This window comes from Columba livia, chromosome 8, assembly GCF_036013475.1.
Source record: "Columba livia isolate bColLiv1 breed racing homer chromosome 8, bColLiv1.pat.W.v2, whole genome shotgun sequence".
Lineage (NCBI taxonomy): Eukaryota > Metazoa > Chordata > Aves > Columbiformes > Columbidae > Columba > Columba livia.
The window spans coordinates 21,203,406-21,216,731 of record NC_088609.1 but is presented as its reverse complement, the minus strand read 5'-3'; the positions used below and the strand labels follow the sequence as shown (position 1 = coordinate 21,216,731).

Genomic DNA, 13,326 nt, shown 5'->3' with positions numbered 1-13,326 from the left:
GTAAAAATCAATGCTGTGGAGGTCACATAGTAAGATTTGTTACATCCTAGGAAGATCAGCATAACTTCCTAAAACCACATGGGAAACGTTGCAGTGATGTTTACTTTGCAAGAGAGTCCAATTGATTTAAGGAGAAAATTGTTCCATAAAATATTAATTCATGTTTGAGGGTGTGGTAACAGGATGGTTTAAAGACCTTTGTCATCATTCCAGCTGCAAACAGCCTAAATCACTAGTATTGATTGCTGACCAAAATAAGTATATCTTTGCTGTTTTTTCAATATGAACTGGTTTAGCAGATTACTTTTAAATGCTTTTACTGGAATTCTTCTTATTTGCTGCATTCCCATGTGGACTGTGTATTTGTTCATTAGTTTATCTTGTCTGCATTTGTAGTAGGCCAAGAAAAATACACTGAGGATGTTTTATGAGAACTTCTGAGAAGTTTATGATGCTTGGAAGAGAAAAAAGTGGCTTAAAAAAATGACTGTTCTGTGGCTGTTCATTATGATTAAAGCTGAGCTGTGTTCTTGGTGGGGTTATATTATTAAAGAATAAATAAAGCATACTCCCCACCATCATGTACTAAGTATCTGTCAAGGAAGCTGCTTTTGCAGTCTAGTTGGTAGAACTTGCTTAAAATGGGAAGGCAAAGCTTTTGTTCCCTTGAATCAACTGGTTTTATGTTTTGTTTTGGGTTGGTGGTGTGGGTTTTCTTGTTTGGTGGTTGATTAGTTTGTTTGGAGTTTGCTTGTTTTGTATGTGTTTTTTGTTGTTGTTCTTCTTGTGGGTTTTTTGGTTTTGTTTTCCCCTCAGAACCTTTGGTCTGATATTTCAGGTCAAATGACCTCTATTTTTTAAGAAGTCACTAGGGCTGGCTTTTGAGATTGCCTATAAGCAGTGAGTGCAGGCGTATTTCACAAATTTTCTTCATTAGCTAATGACATATAGAGACAGCAACCTTTCTCATTTAATAAAATGTTGAACATACATCACTATAATTTTCAAGGTGAGGCTGACTCAGATAATCTAAATAATGAATTTTACTATAGGGCTGTCATATAAATTGACTCCTTGATATAGCAAAGATCTTGTGATAGCAGAAGCTAAATTAACTTTATTTTCTACCTGTAAATGTGAGTTGTGTGCCTTGTTGGAATTCTCTGTGAAAGCCAAATTCAGGTCGTTGTAATATGCTTTTAATTCTAAAGAGATGGATTTTAAAAAGCATGCACATTTCTCCAGTGTCCCTGCTATGAGTTTGATACATAAGGCTCATCTCTAGTTCGAGTCTTTGGAGTGGTTTTTGGTTTGTTTTTTATTTTTTTTCCTCCACAAAAACTGTGAATTTTGTGGACTTCAGTATATGGTAGTGAAAAGAAATTTTGGGGTTGAGAGGGTAAAAATAAAATAATGTGGAGTTAACATGCATTTACTAATGGGCTGTTTCTGGCTAATTTATCCTTATGACACTAGTGACTTGAAAAATTCACTAGAGACATTCCACATGTTACATAGTTTGCATCTTTGTTATCCCTTCATGTTGTTGGAAGCTGGCACCTAAAGGGATCTGATCTGAAACTGGGAATCACTTTTTCCTTTATTATTTTCTAGGACATTTCCAACTGCTTCCAGTTTATTCATTAAATGTATCTTCCTACTGGATACAAGGCTGCAGGGAACAGCCTTGTCGTTGTCAATACACAGGTTATGTTCAGTAGCTGGAGAGTTGCCTCTGTTGCTGTTGTAGGACAAACACTTGAGTCCTAGAGCTCGTACCTGAATCTTTTACTCCAGCCTAGCAAGCAGCTTCTGGTGTGAGATCCTCTTATATTTTGTATAGGGAAACATATACTGTAGCTGTGTTTTTGACTGGTCCCAGAGAATAAAAACATTCTGATAATGCAAACTCTATTTGTTGTCTAGCAAAGCCACTCTAGCAACATTAAAGTAGAAAACTTGAGTTAATTCATGGTAGCCTTCAAAGATGCAGAACCCTTCCTTGTGCTACTGTATTTTTACTCTGTATAGGGACGGAGACACTTTACAAACCTTTGTGACTCAGTTTATTGCACATAAAGAGGTATATAATAGAGGAAATGCGCAGTATGTCCTAACATCCACAATGAGTTACAAGTACGGAACCAAGCTATTGAAACATTACATAGAAGGCCACAAAGTAGATTTGCAAAGCAGTGAAGTAGCGTGACAGCAGGGTGGTGCTATACTCAAAAGACAAATATCCTTTAACAATAGAAAAAAAGAGATAAATGCACTTGCAGAGATCTTTCTCAAGTCTCGAGCCTCAGTGTCTTCCAGAATGTAATTTTATCTTGATTCGACATGATCTCGTGTGCTGCGAAGCTGTTAGACGAGCCCGTTCCCCTTAAGCTAACGCAGGCGGAAGGGGCGGGGCTGCCGGCGCCGCCGCGGCGCTGGGCGGGCGGCGGCCACTGCTGGAGCCGTTGGAGCTGGCGCGGGGGCCCCGAAACGTGCGTGTTGCGTTCCCTGCTCGCTCTCGGGGTGTTCGTGGCCTGTCTGTGCTCAAGAGGCGCGGCAGGACGTGGGGAGGTAGAGCGATTCACGGCGAGGGTTGTGCGAGGGGTAGTGTTGCGTCTCTAAAGGAGGCGCCGAAGCAGAGTTGCTTCGTCTGCATGAAATATGCAGCTGCTGAGCGGACTTGTGTGGGCGGTGACTACAACTGCTTTCCTATATCAGCCTTTTACCACCTGCGGATTCAACAGGCCTGCCTCAAACTTCTCGCGAATTTAAATAGTGTTGCCAGTATTCTGTAGATAGCAGCTGAGTGTCATACCACGGACTAACTCAGCAGAAGACGAGCTGACCTGAGCTCTCAGGTTGCCCAAGACAGCAATAGTGTTCTCCAGAAACAGTTCTCTCCCATGGTCTTTGACTTGCAATCAGCGGTGCTTTCTTCCATACAGGAATATGGGCCTAATCCTTTTTTCCAAGTTTCAAAAGCGTTTTGAAGCTAGAGCCTTCAGAGTGCATTGAGCATTTCAACATCTCCGTTCTCTTACCATGGCTTCTGCTGAAGCCAAAGCAGCAATAAACCTGTTTCAAATACATTAAAAACTATGTTGAGTTGTCTCTTCAAGCCCTAGGCCTTGGAGCTGGTTAGGTCAACATGTATTATTCTTACTGCTTTGTGTACTTACTGCTGTAAGTAAAAATTGCCAATCTGATAAATGACTTCCCTCACGAGGGAAGACTGAACTTTTTTAGCTTGTTTTCTGTTAATTTGTGTTCTTCCTATCAGGGCAAATAAGCATTCTTCCATGAAAATGAAAGCGCACAGAACAGCTGCTTACAGCTGAAATTTATCTGTATATTCTGCCAAAGAGCTACAAGTAAATAAGTTAATTAAAATAGTTTTGTTCACAAGCAGAAAAACAATCTAAAATTATCAAATGATTCGTTCTAAATAACTCTGGCGGCGTGTGAAGTGCGGTGACAGATGATATTAACAGGCTGTGGAAGGCAGGCTCCATACTTTATAAACTGGCATAGTTTTGTGCTTTAATTAGCTCCAAAGAGTGCAGCTTGACCGACTGAGAGATAGGGATCGTACATTTCCTAAAATAAAAATGAGAGAAGGAGGGTAGTTTTGTAGAAATCATTAAGATATTATATAAACTTTTGTTTGTTTGTTTTTTGTATCGGTGTGATAGCAGGTTGGAGTGTTCAGAAGTGCACTCCTAAATGTGTATTGAATCAGGAAAGGTTGCATGTTTATTTCATGTAACAAACCTGAAGACACATGTATTCATGTTTAAACCTTCACTGAGGTGTTTGCTGTCCCCTGTGACAGCACTTGGGAATCTTCTTATTCCCTCCTTGTCCTGTGTTGTTTTTGTGTTACGATAGATTTTTTTCTTTTTTGCAACATGTAGAGACTTAGAGGAAAGAAAGAGGATTCTATATTTTGTTATTCAGGGGAAGCAATCATTCAGCCTTTTGTTTGCAAAAGATGTTCTTCTAGGACTTCTTTGTATCTCAGGCTCTCTAAATCAACTTCTGAACATAAGGAATGCAGAGTGGCATCCTAAATAGTGTAGTGTAAACTTTAATCATTGTTTAACTTCTGGTTTGTTATATCTCTCTTTAGATGAGAAAAAGGAGAGGCAATTTCAATAGGCCTGTCATCTGTGTTGGTATATAAGTAAGTACAAATACGATATGAATTGCGAAGTATAGTTCCTAGCCTGGCTTGTCAGAAGGTAAGGCAGCTGTTTTTCTTCCTTCGGAAAGCTCCTTCAGTGCCTTTGCAGAACTCTGTACCTGGGCACTGAGGAGAGTTCTTGGCTATGGAGCTTCACGGCACCTCTAACCTCTGCATGCCATTGGGCTGTGTCCTTGGGGAGAAGAATACCTCCACACAAATTGCACAGGTCTACAGAGATTAACCATTTAGCGTTTCTGGTTTTGGGTCAGTATGGTCACTTCTGTACCTGAGAGATCTTCCAAGATTAGGGCTGTTGTTTGAATGGTAGATGTCATGCGTATCACAAATGACAGACTCACATATGTTACACCTCCAAAGTATCTGGGGTTTCATGGCAACTCATGATGAGAAACATGCTTCTTCTCCAAGTCCTTGTCTAAATATGCACAAGTCATAGTAACACAGATTGGAAGATGACTCTCAAGGATAAATAGGAATGTAAAGTATTATACATTAAAATGAGACATAAAATGTCCATTTCAATCTATATAATTACTCCTTTGCCATTTGGGGTTATTCACGCACTAGAGAGAGCCTGTATTAGACAACGTCTGAATTTTAACTTCAGAAAAACACAGTTACCGTTAGTATGGGAGGCTGGTATGGCTTAAGTAGAATCCAATTCTCAAACAAAATGACAATCAAGTAAAGTTAAATAAATATGATGCCAGAGTTGGGCATTTATTTTTTAATGTGTATTTTGTAATGTGTACTTTACCCTCTTGCAGGTAGACAAATAGGCAGTAAGAAGAATGCAACCAATCACAGAGCACAGGATGGGTATCTATTTTCTTCTGCTAATTGTAGGCTTTTGCTGGGCACAGTACAACCCTAACGCTCTCTCTGGAAGGACGTCTATTGTACATCTCTTTGAATGGCGCTGGGCTGATATTGCTCTTGAGTGTGAACGCTATTTAGCTCCTAATGGATTTGGAGGAGTTCAGGTATGTCTATTCCTATCAGTAGGTAGTGAAATTGCTACACAGATGATAATTTGTTTTCCAGAGAAAATGTTCAATTTACTAAAGGACAGGTACTGAGAAAGAAAAATAGAAATTGGTAATGGAAGTAGTAAATGATGACAAATATATTCTTCAGCCATCATCGTGTAAGCCTGAATTTATTTCATTGCTCCGAAGTGCATGTTTCATGCTCTGTGCTATTGCATTTAGATGAATTAGAATTGTGTATCACTGACTAAATCTTTATTTTACTGCTGTGAGGAATAACCTATGTTTATCTGCTTGATTTTATTTAAATCAAGGGAAGCTCTTAAGAGCTAGATAAACATGAAATGAAACTATGAATGGAAAAAAAAGGGGCTCCCAGAGAGAATACCAAAGTGCTGAAGGTTTAAAATAAATAAATAAATATTAAAGTCTGCTAATTGCATTCACCCAGAGTGGCGGGTTTCTCTCTATAAAGCCTAGTGTCAGAGTAAGCCATTAGGAGACCCTTCTTTGCAGGAACCTGGGGTGAGCAGGCAGAAATGAACGGAACGCAGATTCTGGTGCAGATGTGTGGATGTGAGTCCACTCTGTTTGAACAACAGACACTGGTTCCGGTGGAACCAGTAGTGTCAGATGGTGGGGTGGTATGGCTGGCAAGCAGTTCGCTATTAAACTATTTCAGTTTGTTTGTCAGATTGCTCAGGAAAAATTGGTGAGAGAAGTCTGCCTGTCTCTTGTAGCTCAGGAGCTGACGTGAGAACTTGCCCATAATTTTCAAATAACACATCTTTTCTTTGCAGCCTTCTTTCCAGGCACACAGGCCTGAACGATTTCTCAGACTATAGTATGTGCCTGGATATTTTTTTAATCCATGCTGTGACAGGGTCATGGAAAGGAAGGTTTTTCAGATGCAGACTTGCTGAGCTGGTCACAAAGGCCTGGCAGCTACATAGGCTGCAGCCTGGGCATCTTTGTGAGAAGTGGTGGGATCAGGTCGTTATGTCCAGAGACTTAGAGGTAGCAGCAAAAGCTTGTTGCCTGAAAAATATCCTTAAAAGAGTCTATAAAAGGAAGAGGTATAGCTTATCTGGAAACGGTGGCAAGTCGGATCGATTTTAGAGGCAGGACGTTATGTCAGTTGTTCTGCTGTCAGTTCCTTCCTGATTCTGGGCTACCTCTATGGACCTAGTCCTTCAGATTTCAGACTCTACTTTTGATCTTTGAGGCTGCATTCACAAAGATAATGAGGATGCTATGTCCATGAACATAATTTTCATAGTATGTTTCTACCTGCTGAAGTTCCAGGCCCAAGTCTTTTATTTCCAGCCCACTACAGTGTAGGCAGAGGATACAGGGGATCTACATGGGTTAGGTATTATGAGCATCTTCCATTAAATGGACCAGATTTTCTACTTTTATATTCTTTCTCTTACAACACTGGATGAACAAATAGACCATTACCAGTATCTTGTTACCAAGAGACTCCATCTTATTCACAGATTTCGCCTCCAAATGAAAATGTTATCATTACTGACCCCTGGCAACCATGGTGGGAAAGATACCAGCCTGTCAGCTACAAGCTGTGCACACGATCTGGAAATGAAACTGAATTTAGAGATATGGTGACCAGGTGCAACGATGTTGGAGTAAGTGCTCTGAAAACCTTCTGGTGTGAGCAATGCAAGGATGTAGACAACCACTAATTTAGAAGGGAAGACGTGGTAGCGCTGGCGTGAAGATGAAGATTTTTTCTGCCTGTTAAGATAGAATACATGTTATATCACCATTGCTATATGTTAATAAAAGAGAAATATCTAAAATAAAATGTTGGGGGAAGCAAGTGAACAGAAATAAGGGAATAAGGCAAGAGGTGAGAGAGAGAGAATGTTAATTAGTGGTGGCATGGGAAGTAGCTTTCTCAAAATTGAAATGTTAATGCTGTTCTCTAGGTACATGTCTATGTGGATGCAGTAATCAACCATATGTGTGGAGCTAATGCTGGTGCTGGCAACCATGCTACTTGTAGAAGCTATTTCAATGCAAAGACTGAAGATTTTCCAGCTGTGCCATATTCTGCCTTGGACTTTAATGATGCTAAATGTAAATCTAGAAGTGGAAACATTGAGAATTATCAGGATGTATCTCAGGTAAACCTTGAAACACAAATATATTCTTCATGTACATCCATTCCTGGGCTGTGGTTTCTTTGCTGCCCTTTACTAGCAGATATTTTTTTTTTAAAAAAACAAAGCAAAACAAAAACCTTAATGAAAAACTGTACAAATTGATAATAGAAGTTAGTGTTTCTATCAGGAACACCACTTCCTAACGGTATAGCTCTGCTTGAGCCAGTGGCTCCATTTCAGATTTAGACAAATGTGCTTGGGTATTTTATAAACACAGTTTTAAATCTCATAAAATCTGTTTAGGGATTATCTTGTGGTTTGGGCTTTTTGTGGTGGTGGTGGTAGTGGTGGGATTTTTGTTTGTTTTGTTTTGTTTGGGGTTTTGTTTGTTTGGTTTTTAAATAAGAGTTATTTTTTGCCTTTTATTGTAATTTGGAAGTTTTCTTTGCTCTCAATTTCAGAAGAGAGAGACTAGGATTTCATAAAGAAAAAAAGCAAGGCTAAAAATCTTGAAAATCTTGAAAATCAACCTTCTGTTTAGAGATTTCTCTTCCTAGTAGTCTATCTGTTCTTCTGTATCAGATTATGAGGAATTTCAGGAATTTGAAAGTACCACAGAATGAAAAATTATTTAATAAAGAGAAATACCTGTCTTTCTTGAATAATGTATTATGCCTTCCAAATGCATTTGATACTTCCTGAATCTAAGTTGAGGGGAGAGGGGTTTTGGAGAAATGGCCATGAAAATCCATTGTAAGTGTTACTAAACCAGCCAACCAAACGATTCAGTATATACAGTGTGTATTTAAAGTATTCATTTAATGAAAGCCAATGCCCATTATTTTGTATTTACAAGAAACAAAAGCAAAAATGGAACAGAAAACAAGAGTTTAATGTTTTGTAAGGCTATAATAACTGAGGTTTTTATAAGATTTAGAAATGTAATTTCTAGAAATCTCTCCTACATCAGAGAAGAAATGAGTGCACTTAAAATAATAAGGAATCTATTTCCTAGCATACTGGAGTAAAAATAATGTACAATATTTTTGCAATGTACTTGAATTAAAATGCTAATTTTAGATTTAAGGGTTTGACTCTGTTATAATCCTTCAGCACCTACAGCCGTGTAAGCCAGGTTAATGCAGATTTCTTAGTGTTCCTTCTGTGTGGACAACTGTTCAAGGCAAAGATATGCATGTGAACAATGGCTAGTGAAGGTTTTATTTTGGCATTGTAAAGTAGGTAATAAAATTCAAAATGTATGTAGAACACTACATTCAGTTTATTAGATGAAAAATGTTTAATTTCAGAATTTTTATATAGGTTCGAAACTGCCGCTTGGTTAGTCTTCTTGATCTGGCCCTGGAGAAGGATTATGTGCGCTCAAAAGTTGCTGAGTACCTGAACTACCTCATTGATATTGGTGTAGCAGGCTTCCGAATTGATGCTGCCAAGCATATGTGGCCTGAAGATGTGAAGGCGATTTTGGAAAAGCTGAAAGACCTAAATACTAAATGGTTTTCTGCAGGAACTAAACCTGTCATTTACCAGGAGGTGATTTCTTTTTTCCTTTCTTTTTTTTTTTTTTTTTTTTTTAATGTACTTTACAAACACATTTCTTGCAGGCAGAGTGTATTGACTCAATCCCACACTGGAAGCCATGCTTTGCTTGAGCTGGGCCCAAGCAGTTTTCAGGCTCAAGATGTATAGAAATCAACACTGAGATTTAATAACCCTATTTACAAATATCTGAACTGTCCACAAATGGTAGTTGATATGCAAAATGTCCCAGTTGTTTTGGACCTTCTGGAAGTAGGTAACCTGGAAGTTTTGCTTGAGATGAAGTTAGTGTAAACATTGTATTGGTTTAAAAAGAGATTTCACTCCCTGAATTTTAAATTCTGGATAATTTTGAAAATATAAATGGTGATTACAGTCTGAAACTTTGTTTTCCAATGGCATAACCAATGTTACTTGACATTCCAAATTTGTGGTTTATGTTTGAATAACAAATCCTAACAAGACCTAAGAAACAGGTAATTATTGGCTTCAGTCATGAGCAGCTAAAGCTTCCAGGCACATTTTATTAAATCAGTATGTTGCCTGCAAGTTCTAGGGCAAATATTGAAACATTCCTGAGCTGCATAGTGAAATGAGGTTGCCCATGTGCTGGAAGCAGAGACATTGGTGACTAGACTAAATATAAAGTTGGTACAGCCCAGGCTTTAATTGTGTGGTAATGATCAAATAAGGTGAGGAGATTTAGGGTGGAGATGGAAAAAAATTCACAGCTAGGGTGAAAGAAAATGAAAAAATAGCTTTAAATACAATTTTGCAAATAACCCAAATAATATACTTAGCTCAAGTAGTGCCTGTTCCTTAAAAAAAGTGTCTAGAGCAATGTCTTTTACTTGTTTGACTTTTTTAAGTAGAAAGGAATACCTTCTCTTTCCTGTACCAGGTAATTGACTTGGGCGGAGAGCCGATCACAGGCAGTGAGTACTTTGGAAATGGCCGAGTGACAGAGTTCAAATACGGTGCAAAACTGGGGACAGTGATCCGCAAGTGGAACGGAGAAAAGCTGTCCTACTTAAAGTAAGGATGAAGATCCTGTGACTTTTTTGGGAATAAGCTGGGTGCTCCAGTTGACTGAGTAGCTTCAAGTATTTGTGTTTTTGTCTAGGAACTGGGGAGAAGGCTGGGGCTTTGTGCCTTCTGACAGAGCCCTGGTCTTTGTGGATAATCACGACAACCAGCGTGGGCACGGCGCCGGCGGAGCTTCCATTCTAACCTTCTGGGATGCCAGGTAAAGGTTGCTCATGTCTGGGTGATGCTTCTTCCTTTTGCTTGTTTGTCTGTCTGTTTTCTGGCATGGTTTCTCTTTCCACAACTCATGATTGTTTTTTTGTTTGTCTAACGAACAGGCTTTATAAAATGGCAGTTGGTTTCATGCTTGCTCATCCATATGGGTTCACCCGTGTGATGTCAAGTTATCGCTGGCCAAGATCTTTTGTAAATGGACAGGTAAGCTTGTGATGCTGAAGATATATTAGTGGTGAGTAAGGATCAGAACAGCGACAGGGAAGCCGTCCAGTGCATGCAAATTTGTTAAGTGATTTCCGTGTCCCACGCTGAATCTAGCAGGTGGAAACTGGTTGCTCCATCTTGCTTTTCTCCAGAGACGGGCTCTCTGTATTTCTAGTAAGAAGTTTTAAACTTCTCTTTTCAATCACAGGACGTCAATGACTGGATTGGACCCCCAAGCTACTCAGATGGAACCACGAAGCCTGTTACGATCAATGCAGACACTACCTGTGGCAACGACTGGGTTTGTGAACATCGCTGGCATGAAATAAGGTAGGAGACTGTGGAGGAAGAAGAAGAAGTAAAGGCAGTTCCTTTGATTCGTGTTGCTGGTGGCTTTAGAGCTCGTGCAGCCACAGTGACAGACGTTCCTTGCATTTTCAGGAACATGGTTGTCTTCCGTAATGTGGTGGACGGTCAGCCTTTCTCCAACTGGTGGGACAACGGCAGCAATCAAGTAGCTTTTGGCCGTGGTAGTAAAGGCTTCATCGTTTTCAACAATGATGACTGGTAAGTAATAGAGGAACAAATTATAATACTTGTGGTTAGAACAGAAGACTTTTAAAGTTTTGTGAACTCCAAGAGATCTTTGTAACAGATGTTTTCTCTGTCTTGGTTGTTGATAGTTTAAATTCGCAGTCCAAGGTTAGACCTTGTGCTGTGCTCTTGTTGTTGCCCAGTTCTGGAATTGGCTGTGTCACTGAAGAGCATGGTCAGCCAGCAATAGCTGAACTTAAAGGAATGAGGGAACTTGGCAAATTGGGGCTATGGTCAAAAAGTGACCCCTTTAAAAACTGTCTGGCAATCCTGTGTGCAAGAGTGAGATGATTTAAGAGAATGTGAGTTTGTCAGATCTGTAATAATTAAAAGTAACTTGGGGTCATTAGCAACTTGAAGTATGTAGTGGCTCACAGTTAACTGTCTTCCAGCCTACTGTGCTGTCTACCACAACAGTGTCTTTTGGACACCCTTCAAACATGTGAGAGGAGTTTTATTAGGGCTGACAGTTTTTTAGACTATTTTGCTATGTTCTTCTAGAGCACTGTAATGTCAGGAATACAGTATTTGCATGGAATCTGGCATTTCTCAAGTACCTTTAAGCTCCTTAAAAAAAACCAGGTTACTAGTAGACATTTCCAAGAACTGGTTATGTGATAATCTAAAAAAGCTATCTGGGGTTTGGTGGGGAGAAAAGGAAAATTTCACTAGAGCACAATTTGAAGTTCTGGAGTTGAAGTCCTAAAGTTCCTGGAGAGTGAGAACACCTAAGCTTCATGTCATTGCTGGTAAATGCTTAAATAGTACTATTTATTTATGTAATTATTTTTCTTAACTGTAAAGAGGTGTAATTCTGTGTGATTAGAACCAAATTCCTTTAAGTGTCATAATGTAAAAGAGCTCACATGAAAAATTATTTTTCCTAGTGTGTGTTGAGCAGCCTTACAAGGCCTGAGCACAACATGAACCTTTGATATTTCTCTAGGCTTCTCACTCAGTAGCACTAGACTATTGTCATTTTGTGGGAGAATAGATTTTGGAGTTTTCCAGAGAAGTGCTGCAGAATAGTAATTCCAGAATTACCTAACGTCTAGAAGGTCTCGAATGTGAGTTGCAAAGCATTTGAGAGTCCAATAATCCTTGTTGCATTTCAATATTTTCCAAAGGTCTTTGAATGTAACTCTGCAGACTGGTCTGCCTGCTGGCACTTACTGCGATGTCATTTCTGGCCAAAAGAAAGGTGACTACTGTACAGCAGTTGAAGTTCATGTTGCTGCTGATGGCATGGCTAATTTCCTGATCAGTAATGAGAATGAAGACCCATTCATTGCAATTCATGTTGATGCTAAATTGTAACTACATCCGTTGTGCACATGTTGTTTCTTTTCTTTTTTTGCTAATAGCATACATGGTGGTCTGATTGTCTTGGCTCTTCAGCACTGAATGAACTGTGACAGAGCAAAGTGCATTAGCTTACATTAATTAAATACTGAGTAGCTGCTATACAGAGACAGGAGCTAGTGCTGCTAGTGCAGATCTGGAACAGGCAGTATACACCTGTTTGCCTTTGTAATTGTGCTTTATTTGGTTAAAGTACAAAAAAACTATGAAAGGAGAAAATGGAAATTACTTAATTTTAAATTTTGCTGCTCTGTGCGTAAGTGGAAATGTGGTTCTCTCTATTTGGAAGCTGTACTGGGAATTAACAGCATGTCCAGAGATCAAGAGAAGACACCTTTGTGCTGAACCATGGTGGAATTCAAGATGATACCAAGTTATAACTCAGTTGAAAATCTGTTTCTTCTGTTGCTCTGTACATCTACTATTTCCCCTATATGTGATTCCCTGGTATTGGAGCATGAGTGATTCTCTGTATTTAGTGAATAATAAATGGCAATCAAATTCAAGAGTAATGCTTTTTCCCCTCATGAACTGGATTGTAAATTACTCACTTCATAACTACTGGCAAAGCAGTGATAGGTTTTAAGGCAATGCAGCACTGCATTTCCCAGATCAAAGAAACATGGAAGAAAATAAAATAGATAAAAAGAACTCAAACTAACACCTGGGTGAGTTACAATGTAGTATTTCCAAAGAGGATCCTTACACACACATCTGTATCCCAGAGCAGCCACATTGTGTGCTGCACCTACCAGAGCTGCCTACATGCACAGACAGTTTATCTCATTCTTGTGACAAACCAGACCCAAGGTGTACTTCTAAAGGCTGTTTCCCTTCTGTGGCAGAGAGTGCACGGGTGTTGGGGTGGATATTGGCTCTTGATGTGCCCAAGGGGTCAAAGTGTCTGGCAAGGCCATGATGCTGAGGGAGGAAGGGGCAGGTAGTGCCCCTGGCCTATGGGCTGGATCTGCCGCCTGTCTGCCTCGCTGGCTGTGGCCAGCACTGCCTTGCTGAGAGCAGG

The 13,326-nt window shown here is 39.6% G+C and overlaps 1 protein-coding gene across 8 annotated transcripts; it reads left to right on the top strand.

Annotated features, from left to right (window-relative positions):
• The first annotated feature begins 2,405 nt into the window (after window positions 1–2,405).
• LOC102086759 (pancreatic alpha-amylase) lies at window positions 2,406–12,811 on the top strand. 8 transcript variants are annotated; one of them, XM_065072471.1, is made up of 12 exons: window positions 2,406–2,492; window positions 4,130–4,183; window positions 4,975–5,190; window positions 6,696–6,842; window positions 7,146–7,343; window positions 8,646–8,876; window positions 9,784–9,917; window positions 10,006–10,128; window positions 10,247–10,346; window positions 10,558–10,679; window positions 10,791–10,916; window positions 12,071–12,811. In XM_065072471.1, the coding sequence occupies exons 3-12, from the start codon at window positions 4,999–5,001 to the stop codon at window positions 12,258–12,260; spliced, it is 1,563 nt and encodes a 520-aa protein (XP_064928543.1). In that variant the 5' UTR covers window positions 2,406–2,492; window positions 4,130–4,183; window positions 4,975–4,998; the 3' UTR covers window positions 12,261–12,811. The 8 variants fall into 8 exon arrangements, with proteins under 8 accessions (XP_064928543.1, XP_064928544.1, XP_064928545.1 ...); XM_065072472.1 differs by having other exon boundaries at window positions 2,426–2,492; window positions 4,130–4,241; XM_065072477.1 differs by having other exon boundaries at window positions 2,435–2,492; window positions 5,054–5,190.
• The last annotated feature ends 515 nt before the right edge of the window (window positions 12,812–13,326 follow it).